Source organism: Tachyglossus aculeatus, chromosome 26, assembly GCF_015852505.1.
Source record: "Tachyglossus aculeatus isolate mTacAcu1 chromosome 26, mTacAcu1.pri, whole genome shotgun sequence".
Lineage (NCBI taxonomy): Eukaryota > Metazoa > Chordata > Mammalia > Monotremata > Tachyglossidae > Tachyglossus > Tachyglossus aculeatus.
In genome coordinates this window covers 4,869,604-4,883,950 of record NC_052091.1, presented here as the reverse complement: position 1 = coordinate 4,883,950, position 14,347 = coordinate 4,869,604, and the positions used below count along the sequence as shown (strand labels likewise).

General features: G+C 52.5%; 1 protein-coding gene across 2 annotated transcripts in view; it reads right to left on the bottom strand.

The window, feature by feature from the left end:
* Positions 1 to 5,266: 5,266 nt before the first annotated feature.
* LRFN3 (leucine rich repeat and fibronectin type III domain containing 3) overlaps positions 5,267 to 14,347 on the bottom strand; it is a 35,739-nt gene continuing 26,658 nt past the window's right edge. For both annotated transcript variants that reach the window (XM_038767580.1, XM_038767579.1), the window contains exons 2-3: positions 6,979 to 8,376; positions 5,267 to 6,031 (exon numbers count right to left, since the gene is read on the bottom strand). In XM_038767580.1, the coding sequence (XP_038623508.1) occupies positions 5,572 to 6,031; positions 6,979 to 8,357 (1,839 nt within the window). In that variant the 5' untranslated portion in view covers positions 8,358 to 8,376 and the 3' untranslated portion in view covers positions 5,267 to 5,571. The remainder of the gene's footprint in view (positions 6,032 to 6,978; positions 8,377 to 14,347) is intronic.

Below are 14,347 nucleotides of genomic sequence, written 5' to 3'. Positions count from 1 at the left end.
CTATGTGCCAAGCACTGTTCTAAACGCTGGGGGGATACAAGGTAATCAAGGTTGTCCCACGTGGGGCTCACAATCTTAACCCCCATTTTACAGATGAGGAAACTGAGGCCCGGAGAAGTTAAGTGACTTGCCCAAAGTCACACAGCTGACAAGTGGCAGAGCCGGGATTAGAACTTCATACAGTGCTCTGCACACAGTAAATGCTCAATAAATACGATTGAATGAATGAATTAGAACCCATGACCTCTGACTCCCAAGCCCGGGCTCTTTCCACTGAGCCACGCTGCTTCATGCTATTATTAATAATAATAATAATAATGGCATTTATTAAGCACTTTCTATGTGCCAAGCACTGTTTTAAGCGCTGGGGAGGTAACAAGGTGATCAGGTAACAAGGTGTATACATATATGCATATGTTTGTACGTATTTATTACTCTATTTATTTACTTATTTTACTTGTACATATCTATTCTATTTATTTTATTTTGTTAATATGTTTTGTTTTGTTCTCTGTCTCCCCCTTCTAGACTGTGAGCCCACTGTTGGGTAGGGACCGTCTCTATACGTTGCCAACTTGTACTTCCCAAGTGCTTAGTCCAGTGCTCTGCACACAGTAAGTGCTCAATAAATATGATTGATTGATTGATTGATTGATTGATTGATCAGGTTGTCCCACAGGGGGCTCACAGTCCTAATCCCCATTCTACAGATGAGGGAACTGAGGCCCAGAGACTTGCCCAAAGTCACACAGCTAACAGTTGGCGGAGTCGGGACTTGAACCCATGACCTCTGACTCCAAAGCCCAGGCTCTTTCCACTGAGCCACGGTATTGCCCCCTCCCACAACAGGAATCCAGGCCCCCGTCCCAACAGTCTTATATCAGGTATATATATATACCTGATTTGCTTGTATCCACCATAGTGCTTGGCTCATAGTAAGCTCTTAATATTTATTACTCTATTTATTTATTTTATTTGTACATATTTATTCTATTTATTTTATTTGTTAATACGTTTTGTTTTGTTCTCTGTCTCCCCCTTCTAGACTGTGAGCCGGCTTTTGGATAGGGACTGTCTCTGTTGCCAACTTGTACTTCCCAAGCGCTTAGTCCAGTGCTCTGCACACAAGAAGCGCTCAATAAATACGATTGAATGAATGAATGAATATCAGTTCCATCAGAGTTCTCTCCGTCTCAAACTCTTCTTGTTTTGCTTTATCCCGCCAACTCTTTGGGGCCAAGGAATGTGGTTGCATCCTTCCCCCAGTTGCTTGCCCTGGGCTACCAAGGGGTCCGCCCTGGCCACAGAAATCAGGCTGTCACCGCAGCACACTTCTATGCCACCAGAAAGGTGTGCTCTTCCCTCTTAATTAATCAACCAATCAGTGGTGTTCATTGAGCCCTCACTGTGTGTAGACACTGCGCTAAGCCCTTGGTCCCATGTTTTTAAAGCATTTATGGGGCAGGATTCCCATCTTCTTTCTTCTACTCGAGACTAGTTGAGTCAGCTCCTTGGCGGGAGGGACTGTGTCTTGTTTTCTCCTTTGCGATTGTCAGTGGAAAGGGGAGGGTTTTTGTTCTGTCCATAATGGATGGGGAGGAGAGAAGGAAAGAAGAGAGTTTTAAAAGAGTTCATTAACCTCTTGGCCTAGTAACTTGTACTTCCCAAGCACTTAGTCCAGTGCTCTGCACACAATAAGCGCTCAATAAATACGATTAATTGATTGATTGATTGATTAGGTGAGAACTAATTCATTGCTTGGTGAGTAGTAGCTTAGAACAGTGCTCAGCGCTTAGAACAGTGCTTTGCACATGGTAAGCGCTTAATAAATGCCATTATTAAATGCCATTATTATTAGTGAAAACAATGGATTTCCTGATCTTCCCGAAGGGGGAGTGGAAAGAGCACGGGCCTGAAAGTCGGAAGGACCTGGTTTCTAATTCTGGCTCAGCTAGTTGTCTGTTGTGTGACCTTGGGCAGATCACTTCACTTCTCAGTGCCTCAGTTCCCTCATTTGTAAAATGGAGATTAAGACTGAGCCCCATATATGTTGCCAATTTGTACTTCCCAAGCGCTTAGTACAGTGCTCTGCACACAATAAGCGCTCAATAAATACGATTGATGATGATGATGATATGGGTCAAGGATTAGCTTGTATCTACCGCAGCGTTTAAAACAGTGTCTGGCACATAGTAAGTGCTTGTACTATGTACATATTTGTACATATTTATTGTACAAATAAATACGTACAGTGTACAACAAACACGTACAGTGTTTGTATATATTTACTACTCTACTTATTTTACTTATACATATTTACTATTCTATTTATTTTATTTTGTTAATATGTTTTGTTTTGTTGTCTGTCTCCCCCTTCTAGACTGTGAGCCCGCTGTTGGGTAGGGACCCTCTCTATATGTTGCCAACTTGGACTTCCCAAGCACTTAGTACAGTGCTCTGTACACAGTAAGTGCTCAATAAATACGATTGATTGATTGATTGATTAGTGGAAAGAGCACAGGCCTGTGTGTCAGGGGGCCTGGGTTCTAATGCAGAAACTACCACCTTCTTTTTTTTAAAAAAAAACACTTTTTGTTAAGCACTTACTCTGTGCAGGGCACTGTACTAAGGTCTGGGGTAGATATAAGTTAATCAGGTTGGACACAGTCCCTTCCCACATAGGACTGGAAGTTTTCATCCCCATTTTACAGATGAGGGAACTGAGGCCCAGAGATGTGAAGTGACTTCCCCAAGTTCCCACAGTGGACAAGTGGCAGGTCAGGATTAGAACCCAGGTCTTTCAGGCTTCCAGACCTGGGGCTCTATCCACTAGGTCACACTGCTTTTCTGCTGTGTGACCTTGGGCAAGTCATTCAACTTATCTGTGTCTCGGCTCTATAAAATGGAATGAAATACCAGTTCTCCCTTCAACTTAGAATGTGGGCTTCCTGTGGGACAGGGGCTGTGCCCAACCTGATAATCTTGTATCTATCACAGTGCTTGGTACATAGTAGAGGCTCAATGAATGCTGCTATGATAATTGGGATTTAGAGACCAGGCAGATACGGATTGGGCATTTTGGGGAAAGATGAGGGGTGAGGGGGCGACTGGGGGTGAGGGGACCTGGACTCGGGTAGATTGGTGGGGGTTCATGATGAAGAGGGGACCAGTATCCGTAGCAAACCAGGAGCTCTGTGGGCCGAGTGAGGGCAATCTCCGGGCCCGGAGGACTCAGCTACCGCTGCCAATTTCAGGATGCTGGAGGCGAGACCAGCTCGATGATCTGGTCCCTGGACCCTGCCGAGGACTCAACAGAGAGGGAACAGTTGCCCTTCATGCCGAGCCATCCATCAGTTTGCCCAGTGCCCTGGGCACAGTCATTTTCAGAGAAAGCATCGCCTCAGTTCTCCCTCCCCTGTGTCTTCCATCTTCATCCGGCGGGAAGTCCTACTTGAATTCCCCCCCAAATCCCTCCTGTTGCAGTTCCTATGTCGGAGGCCTGCCCCCTGCCCCAGACACTGCTCCCTCCGAGCCCTTCAATAATAATAATAATAATGATTGTTATCATTATGGTATTTGTTAAGTGCTTACTATGTGTCAGGCACTGTGCTAAGCGCTGGGGTAGATACAAGATAATCGGGTTGGACACTGTCCCTGTTCCACATAGGGCGCACAGTCTTCATCCCCATTTTACAGATGAGGGAACTGAGGCCCAGAGAAGTGAAGTGACTTGCCCAAGGTCACACAGCAGACAAGTGCTGTGTTTAGTTTAGAGCTGCCCTAGCCCTGAGCAGGTTCACAATCTTGTGGGCGGGGAAAGCAGTATAAAAGTTTCTCACCCTCATGGGTTCTACTCCCGGCTCCGCCTCTTGTCTGCTGTGTGAGCTTGGGCAAGTCACTTCACTTCTCTGGGCCTCAGTTACCTCATCTGTCAAATGGGGATCGAGACTTTGAACCCCATGTTGGACTGTGGCCAACTCGATTTGCCTGTATCCACCCCAGCGCTTAGTACAATGCCTGGCACATAGTAAGCTCTTAACGAATACCATAATGATTATTATTAGTTATTATTATTTCACTCCACCTGGGGAGACTCCATCCAGCCCCTCTCCGAAGACCTTTCCCCCCAGAGTGAGGGCCCCCTCCTCACTCCAGGGTCCTAAATAAGAGCATCCCCCTGGCCCCCTCTGACTTTACAAAGGGACACACACAGCTTTGAGGAAAGGGGAGGGCGGGAAGAAGAGGTAGGAAGCAGTGCGGCCTGTGGACAGAGCACAGGCTTGGGTATCAAAAGGACCTGGGTTCTAATCCCACCTCCACCATGTGTCTGCTGTGGGATCTTGGGCAAGACACTTCACTTCTCTGTGCCTCAGTTACCTCATCCATAAGGTGGGGGTTAAGACTGTGAGTCCCACATGGGACATAGACTGTGTCCAACTGTGTCTACCCCAGTGCTTAGTACAGTGCCTCACACATACTAAACGCTTAACAAATGCCATAAAAAATGAAGTCTTATTTGCTTGAAGAGTGATCTAAGGGCAATTCACACAACTTCTCTAGCGCCGAATTTCCTCCTCCGTAAAATGGGAATGAAAAACGTGTTGTCCCTCCTCACTTTGACTGTTCGTCCCATGTGGGACAGGGACTGCGTCTGATCTGATTGCATTGTATCTAATACTGATAATAACAATAATAATGATGATGATAATATTTGTTAAGCGCTTACCAGCTTGGCACACTGTAATTGCTTCACAAATAGCACAGTGATTAAGTTTGTTTGTTTGTGAGCACAATCCTTAACGGCCTTCCCCTCCTTCCTCCCCTCCCCTCCCCATAACCCACTGATGAGAGCCAGCAGAACTCAAACAGCACTTACAGGGAAACAGCAAACCGTCAACAAACCCTTTACATTGGAGATCTCCAACCGAGATCCTACAGCAAATAGATTCCGTTCCCTTCCTTCTTGTGAAGCGTTCACACCGGGCTAGGCCACAGAGGCCTGGGGGCTTGGGAAGTCCTGCCTGTGGCCCCAGGAGTTGGAGGCTGAGATTGTGGGGTGTCAAGGGATGGGGTGGGGGGGGGTGTCTTGTAATAGACCAATCGGCGCTGGGGCCAAAACACGACCCCCCGCCCCCCACTGTAAATCACACACTTTATATTGAATATATCCAAACAAAAATAGATAAGAATGCAGCACCCGGTTTTACAGAGCTTAAAAAAATATTCCTTTGTTCTCTGGTTTCTCCCCCGCCGTCCCCCTCCCGCCCCACCATCCCCTGGCGTAAATGATCGATCTTAAAAATAGGCGAGAGCTCGGTGTGGGAGAACGTCAAATCCTGGACGGGACCCCTCGGGACCCTCCCAACATGGCCCCCAAAGGGTCCAGGGCGTGACCCCCACCATCTCAGTGGAGGACTCCTGGCCCCAGGGGCCAGGCTGGTGGAGAGACTGGGGGTCCAAGGTGGGAGAGTCCAACGGATCCACAGAGGAGCGTCCTTGGGGGTCCCCACTCTGGGAGACTCGAGGGGCGTCGGGAGGAAGCGAAGGGGAGCGACTCCACCCCTCCTTCTGCTATTGATCCCCAGGTTCGTGGGGGGGCTGGGGCCTCGCCCCCAGAGTCCCCCCACTGGGGTCACTGTCCAGGTGGGCCACGGTCTGGCAGGGGGCAGGGCCGGCCTGGCCCCCGTTGGTCTGGGAGCAGACGTGGATGACTTTGGCCTTGGCCTTGGCTTTGGGGGCCTGGCCGCCCACGTAGACCTTGTATTTGACCAGTAGGATGAAGATGAAGACCAGGACGGAGGCCACGATGATGCCGCCGATGACGATGATCATGGTACCGCCCAGGAACTGGGCGTGGAGTGAGTGGCACTGCTTGTACTCGGGGGCCGTGGTGAACTGGACGCAGCCAACCACACGCGTGGCCGTGAGGGCCGTCACGCCATCGTCGTACACGGCCAGCACGCACAGGTCATAGTCCCTCTCCGCCGCCAGGTCGCCCAGGAAGAAGGAGCGGCTGCTGGATGGGATCATCCTGGAAGAAGGGGCAGAGGAAGGGGACAGAGAGAGAGAAGAGGGGTCAATCCAGCCATGCCCCTGCCTCCCTTCCCCTTGGATCCCTCCCCGCTTCTCCCTCCTGAAGCCAAACTCTTTCTTCCCCAGACCGCCATGCCCAGGGTGGGCCCCTCTCCCGCCCCCCACTTCCTGTTCCAGAGACACCCCTCTGTCTATTCTTGGGGTCCCCCTCCACCTTTCAGATAGAACCGGTCATGGAAACCAGAGAGGCCGAGTTTCGCTAAAGAGGTTTTTTTTTTAATCGAAAAAGCCCCGCTGCCTGGTTTTCTTTAGAACAGCCGGCCAATTTCTTCTAGATCCATTTCGAAAACTGGGCTTGCAGGTGCTTTTTTTTTAAAAAAAAAGTAATTTCCTTAGGTTCTCATACAGACCCGTCCTTATTTCATATCAGCCTGGTTTCTTTAAGCCTCCTTACCCTGACTGATTGTGCCTTTCAGCCCTCCCCCTGATTTCCTTTCACCCTATTGCTTGAGTTAGTTTAGCCTCCCTTGCCCTCAGTCGATTCTGCCTTTCAGCCCTCAGTCTGATTTCCTTTCACCCTGTTGCCTGGATTTTTTTTTTTTTTTTGGTTCTCTCCCCCGACTGCATTTATGCAGTGCCATTCCTGTGGCCTGACTTCTTTGGCCCCATTGCCCCATTTCCATCAGATTTTTCTTTTTCAGACACAGCTAGTTAGAGGTGAATTCGGATCCCTCTCGGGCCTGCTGCCCGGTTTCTTGATTTATTATTTTCGCAGTGGCCAGCTTTCTCTGGCACCCTCCCCCCTCTGTCCCCGGGGGACTGCCCCGACCGGCCTCAGGATGCTCTGTTCCTCCCCAGCCTGGAAGGGAACCCCAGGATCTAGGGTGCCTGTCCGAGGGGTGGTCCCCAGGGAATTCCCGGGCCCAGCCCTCTCCCTTCTCCCACCTGTAGACGAGGATGTCGTCGGCTGAGCTGTTGTACTGGATCTGATACATGCGGATGCCGGCGGGGAGGGGTCGTGGGGCAGGCCACTGGATCAGGGCGGAGGACGAGGTCAGCTGGTCCACCCGGACCTGGCGCTCGGGCGGGGCCCCGCTGTCGTTGACGAAGCCGGACCTGGCAGGGGTGAGGATGTCCGAGGCGCCCGGCTCGGCTTCCTGCTCGCAGCTGGTGCTGTTGGCCAACTGGGCCGCGGGGTTGACCACCAACTCGACGGGAGCCGTGGCCTCCCCGGCTGCGTTGGAGGCGATGCAGGTGAAGGTGCCCCGGTCTGCGGCGCCTGCCCCATGGAGGTCCAGCGTGCCGTTGGCATAGGAGACGGTCCGCGAGGAGTTGGTGACCAGCTTGCCCTCGGGCGAGACCCAACGCACGTAGGGGTCCGGGTCACCAATGGCCTTGCACTTGAGCGTCACGGCCTGGCCCTCGGCCGCCACGAGCCGCGGGGTCCGGTGGGTGATCATGGGGGGCTCGCAGACGAACTCTTCCTCGCGGATGGACCAGAAGTACTTGCCGCTGAGCTCGGGGGGCGAGGCGCAGGTCTCCAGGTCATCCTCGCGGGTCAGGCGGCGCAGCCAGAGCAGCTCGCAGTTGCAGTGCAGGGGGTTGCCCCCGAAGCCGAGCACCAGGGAGGAGAGCGGGGAGCCCCGCGACCGGGCGTACACGGGGATGCGCAGGAAGAGCGGGTCCGGCGGGATGGTCTTCAGCCGGTTCGACGTCATGTCCAGCCTCGCCAGCTTGTGCAGGTTGGCGAAGGCGCCGGGGGGCACGTGGGCGATGAGGTTGTGGTCCAGGCTGACGGTGTTGACGTTGGCCAGGCGGCCCACAGCGGCCCAGGGCAGGCCCTCCAGGTTGTTGTAGGACAGGTCCAGGTCCTCCAGCGTCTCGGCGAAGTCGTCCAGGGCGGCCGGGGCGATGGAGCTGATCTGGTTGTTGCTGAGGATCAGGTGGCGCAGGTTGGGGAGGCCGCGGAGCTGCTGGTCCCCGATGGCCGTCAGCCGGTTGCTGTCCAGGTGCAGGGCGCGCAGGCCGCGCAGGTCGGCGAAGGCCCCCGGCAGGATCTGGCTGATGGTGTTGCGCGACAGGGTGAGGTGCAGCAGGCTGGTCATGTTGGCGAAGTCGCGGCGGCGCAGAACGGTGATGAAGTTATCCATGAGGCGCAGCTCGGCCGTGCGCCGGTCCAGGGAGGGCGGCACGAAAAGGAGGCCCGTCTTGGTGCACAGGACGGTCACGGACGGAGACAGGCTCTGGCACATACAGCGCTTGGGACAGATCAGGGCCCGGACGGACGCGGCGAGGACTAGCAGGCAGAGGAGCGGTCTGTCCATGTTCGGGGGTGGGGCGGGCCTGCGGGGACGGGGAAGGGGGAAAGGGGAAGGGGGGGACGGACACAGAGAGGGTCAGGCGATGGCGGTTGGTGGGGGGCGAGGCGGGAAAGGGACCGGCCAGAGGCGGATGGATCATTTAGACTGTGAGCCCCACGTGGGACAACTTGGGAAGCAGCATGGCTCAGTGGAAAGAGCCCGGGCTTGGGAGTCAGAGGTCATGGGTTCAAAGTCCGACTCCGCCGCTTGTCTGCTCTGTGACTTTGGGCAAGTCGCTTCACTTTTCTGTGCCTCGGTTACCTCATCTGTAAAATGGGGATTAAGACGGTGAGCCCCACGTGGGACAACCTGATCACCTTGTATCCTCCCCGGCGTTTAGAACTGTGGTTTGCACATAGTAAGCGCTTAACAGATGTCATCGTTATTATTATTAATACCTTGTATCTATCCCAGTGCTTAGAACAGTGCTTGGCGCTCATTTAGCCATGGATCCAGCTGTAATTTGCTTCACGTCTGTCTTCCCGTCTAGTCTGTAAGCTCCATAATAATAAATAATAATAATAATAATGTAACATTTGTTAAGCACTTACTATGTGCCAAGCACTGTATTATAAGAGTTACCTCGTTGTGGGCAGGGAATGTGTCTGTTTATTGTTATAGTGTACTCTCCCAAGCACTCAGTACGGTGCTTTGCACACAGTAAACACTTAATAAATCCGATTGAATGTATAAATGAATGAATGGAGTAAATACACAATCAACAGGTTCAACATGGAGCTCATGGTCTGAGTAGGAGGAAGAACAGGTATTCAATCCCCATTTTGCCGATGAGGGAATTGAGGCACAGAGAAGTTAAGTGACTTACCCAAGATCACAGAGCAGGTAAGTGGTGGAGACGGGATTTGAACCCAGGTCCTCTAACTAACAGACCCGGCCTCTCTCCACTTCATTCATTCATTCATTCAGTCGTGTTTATTGAGCACTTACTGTGTGCAGAGCACTGTACTAAGCGCTTGGGAAGTACAAGTTGGCAACATATAGAGACGGTCCCTACCCAACAGCGGGCTCACAGTCTAGAAAGGGGAATTGGCCATGCTGCTTCTCAAGTGCTCGACTTGTATCTTCCCCAGCGCTTAGCACAGCGCTCTGCATACAGTAAGTGCTCAATAGACAGTACTGATTGATTGACTGACTGATCGAGTGGTCGAGCAAAGTGCAAGAGGAACAGAACAGAAGCCCTCGAACCTAAACCAGAAAGCCCCACGCTTTGCCTGCTGGAGGACCTTGGGCAAGCCACTTTAACCTCTGTGCCTCAGTTTCCCCATCTGTAAAATGGGGGATTACATTACTTGCTCTGCCTCCTGTGTAGACTATGAGTTCCAGGTGGGGCAGGGACTGTGTTCAATCTGCGTACATTCTCTCTACCTCAGCATTTAGTACAGATCTGAACCTAGGAAATGACCATCCACTTCATTCCCGCCACCCCTTGCCTCCGACACCAGAGCAATCAGCGGGAGGGGGAGTCCCCTGAGCTCCTCAATTGTCCTCTCTCCTGACAATCAGGCGGTCCTGCCTCAGGTCTAACCACCTTCCCTCCCGCTGCTGCTTCCACCCCTCCTCCCCACAGGAGACAGGGAGAGCGGCGGGATTCTGACAGGGGCCTGCTGCTGTGTGATGATCAGAAGCAAATTGAGGATAATTTCTTAATGGTGTTTCCAGCCTCTTTCAGCGGAGTCCCTGAGCGACGGGTGAGGGGAGACGGGCCCGAGCCCGTCCCATCTCCTCACGCGGGCTGCGTGGGCCTCATTCTGAGCTCCTCGGTCTTTCTCTCTCTGGGTTTTGCCCTTTAATCTGTCTTTGTGTCCAACTCTGGCTGTCTCTACTTCGGTCTCTCGGCCTCTCATCTCGTTTCCCCATGCCTCCGTCTCGATGTGCCTCTCCTCCGTGTCTTTCCCCATCTCTGTGTGCGTCTCTCTGCTCCCGTCCCACTCTCCTCTCCCTTCCACTTCTCCATCCCAGCTAGGGACCAGCTCACTTCCTCCCACTGCCCCTGACCTTCCCGCCATGCCCCTAGATAATAATAATAATAATAATTCGGAATACAAAATTATACAAACTAATACAAAATTATTATACCCCCGGTTGGGGGTATAGTGTTAAGCATTTACTACATGCCAAGCACTGTTCTAAACGCTGGGATGATGATGATGATGATGGTTTTTGTTAAGCGCTATCTGCCAAGCAATGTTCTAAGTGCTGGGGTTGATACAAGGTAATCAGGCTGTCCCACTTGGGGCTCACAGTGTTAATCCCCATTTTACAGATGAGGGAGCTGAGTCACAGAGAAATTAAGTGACTTGCCCAAGGTCACACAGCAGACAAGTGGCAGAGTCAGGATTAGAACCCATGGCTTCTGTCTCCCAAGCCCGGGCTCCTTCCACTAAGCCATGCTACTCCTCGATACACGGTAATCAGGTTGTCCCACGTGGGGCTCACAGTCTTCATCCCTGCTTTACAGATGAGGGAACTAAGACTCAGAGAAGTGAAGTGACTTGCTCAAGGTCACACAGCAGACAAATGGCAGAACCAATCAATCAATCAATCAATCAATCATATTTATTGAGCGCTTACTATGTGCAGAGCACTGTACTAAGCGCTTGGGAAGTACAAATTGGCAACACATAGAGACAGTCCCTACCCAACAGTGGGCTCACAGTCTAAAAGGGGGAGACAGAGAACAGAACCAAACATACCAACAAAATTAAATAAATAGGATAGAAATGTACAAGTAAAATAAATAAATAAATAGAGTAATAAATATGTACAACCATATATACAGGTGCTGTGGGGAAGGGAAGGAGGTAAGACGGGGGATGGAGAGGGGGACGAGGGGGAGAGGAAGGAAGGGGCTCAGTCTGGGAAGGCCTCCTGGAGGAGGTGAGCTCTCAGCAGGGCCTTGAAGGGAGGAAGAGAGCTAGCTTGGCGGAGGGGCAGAGGGAGGGCATTCCAGGCCCGGGGGATGACGTGGGCCGGGGGTCGATGGCGGGACAGGCGAGAACGAGGTACAGTGAGGAGATTAGCGGCAGAGGAGCGGAGGGTGCGGGCTGGGCAGTAGAAGGAGAGAAGGGAGGTGAGGTAGGAGGGGGCGAGGTGATGGAGAGCCTTGAAGCCCAGGGTGAGGAGTTTCTGCCTGATGCGCAGATTGATTGGTAGCCACTGGAGAACCGGGATTAGAACCCACATCCTCTAAGCCCGTGTTCTTGCCACTAGACCGCGCTGCTCCTCCGCATTCACACCCTTGTTGTGACTGCTGAAGAGATGATTCGGGACGGAGGCTGGAGAGAGGGTGGGCTGCACGGATCCTCGTTCATGCTAACGGATTGGGACTAGACTGTGAGCCCACTGTTGGGTAGGGACCGTCTCTATATGTTGCCAAATTGTACTTTCCAAGTGCTTAGTACAGTGCTCTGCACACAGTAAGTGCTCAGTAAATACGATTGAATGAATGAATTGGGACGAGATAATTGAGGATTGGGGAGCCAGGCTGATGGGGTGTGGCCAGCTCAGGGGCATCTGTGCTTCGGTCTCCATGGGCCTCCCATTTGGGCCTCCCCATTAGTACAACTGGGCGGGGAGCGGGGGAGAGGGGAAAGCTGGGCTCCGCAGTAATAATAATAACATTGTGGTATTTGTTAAGCGCTTACTATGTGCCAGGCACTGTACTAAGTTCTGGGGTGGTAACAAGTAAATCGGATTGGACACAGTCCCTGTCCCACAGGGGGCTCACAGTCTTAAATCCCCATTTTCCAGATCAGGAAACTAAGGCCCAGAGAAGCGACTTGCCCAAGGCCACAGAGCAGTCGGGATTAGAAACCAAGACCTTCGGACTCCCAAGCCACTGTCTATCCACTACACCCTGCTGCTTCTCACTGGAGTCGCTGGATAACCGAGAAGCGGCCCCAAACCCAGACTCCCTCCCGGTTGGGGTGCTAACCGAGGGCTGGCTAACCGGGTCGATGCCCGGAATAGTGGAACCTCCTCCTGACAGAGCGAGAGGGGAGGGCCAGCATTGCAGCAAGAGGGATGGTGGCTAGACTCATTGAGAGCAGCCAGAGGGAGACCAATTTGCCTTTCCTTCCACTTCCCCCGTGGCTGTCTCTTCCGAACCGGCTCTGCAGCCAAACAGTGTCGTTACCGCAAACCTCACCGCCTCTGAAGCCGCTTCCGCCCACACTGCTTTTGCTTTATTTGATGTTTCAGTTGCCGGGGGCTGGTGGGAGGTGCAGAAAGCAAAACGATTTAACCTCTCGGCCCTGGCAAGGCCCGACAGCCCGAAGCCTTCCGATTAAGGGCTTAGTACAGTGTCAAGCGCCTAGTACAGTGCTCTGCACACAGTAAGCGCTCAATAAATACGATTGAATGAATGAATGAATGAATGAATGGTCTCCGGTAAGGCAGGCCTGCATTCCCCCCGCCCCCGGCAACCCCTTCATCTCTGTATTTCCTGGCCTCCGCCACCTGGAAGTCCTCCCTTGAGTGGCTCAGTGGAAAGAGCCCGGGTTTTGGAGTCAGAGGTCATGGGTTCAAATCCCGGCTCTGCCAACTGTCAGCTGTGTGACTTTGGGCAAGTCACTTCACTTCTCTGGGCCTCAGTTACCTCATCTGTAAAATGGGGATTAAGACTGTGAGCCCCCCATGGGATAACCGGATCACCTTGTAACCTCCCCAGCGCTTAGAACGGTGCTTTGCACATAATAAGTGCTTAATAAATGTCATTATTATTTATATTTATTTTATCCCTGCAGCAGCTTGAAGCCGGTTGGAGAGGGATGAAACCCAGACAAGGACCACCCTGCAGAGGTAGAGTGGGGGAACAGGTCATGCTTGGAGGCAGGGGGATGGAGAGATTGACCTCCCCTGCCAAAGGAGTACGAAAGAAGCACTGGTTTTCCATCTGCTCAGAGACCCCTCGCCCCCGGGGTGAGAGTAAACCTAGGGGAACCAGGTGAGATCAAGTGCTCCAGTCGTTGGCCAACCCCGGGCCCTCAGCAGGGACATCCCACACCTCGAGATGCTATGAATCTGCGTGGGAAATAACCACTGGCAGGAATACTTCTCCCCATGAGCCCCGCCCCCACCCCCACCTTCGCTTTCCCGAGAAATCCAGGATCCCCACAGAGTTAATTGGCGTCTACACTAGCTCAAGAGTCAGTCTTCTCTGCTCACTGCCCACACTCTTGAAGCATCTCTCCCATGAGTTCGGGGGTGGAGGGAGTGATAGGTTGGTGTGTCGTGGGGACCCCCTGACTCTGCCGTTCCTTGGACTCGAAGGGGCTTGAAAGGTCATCTTGTCCATTCCGCTGTCTCCAATCCATCCTCCATTTCCACCCCCAGCTGGAGTAACCACTGTTCTTCTTGATAACTGTAGCCTAACACCCAGACAGGAGGAAGTCCTTTCTAGAGTCTTCCCTCCCTCCTTGCTACTGGACAATGCTTCTTTCTCCTCATTCCTCTCCCTCTCCCAACTCTCTCCCTCTTCCTCTCTCTCTTCTCTCTCTCTTTCTCTTCTTTTCTCCTCTCTCACTTAACCCTCTCCCTCTTCCCCATCTCTCTCCTTCTTCTCTTCCCCCCTCTATTCTCTCCTCTGTTCCGCCCTCTCCTCTCTCTTCCTCTTGCTTCCCTCCTGTCTCACTTCTCTTTCCCCTCCCTTTTCCATCTTCCTCCCCCTCTGTCTTCGTCTCTCTCCCTCTGTTCCTCTCTCTCTCCCTCCCACTCCACGACTCTCCCTCCGGCACCGGGGAGCCTGAAAGTCCCGCGAAGATTGAACAGGGAAAACAAACATCCATCCCCCCGCAAGGCGTCTCAGGACTCGGCCACGACACGGGGAGATTCATCACGAAAAGGAAACAAACAAGAAAAAAAATTTAACCAACCCCTCCCCACCCCACCGTGACAAGTCACTAGAAGGATCCTCCCCAGACCATCTCCCGGAG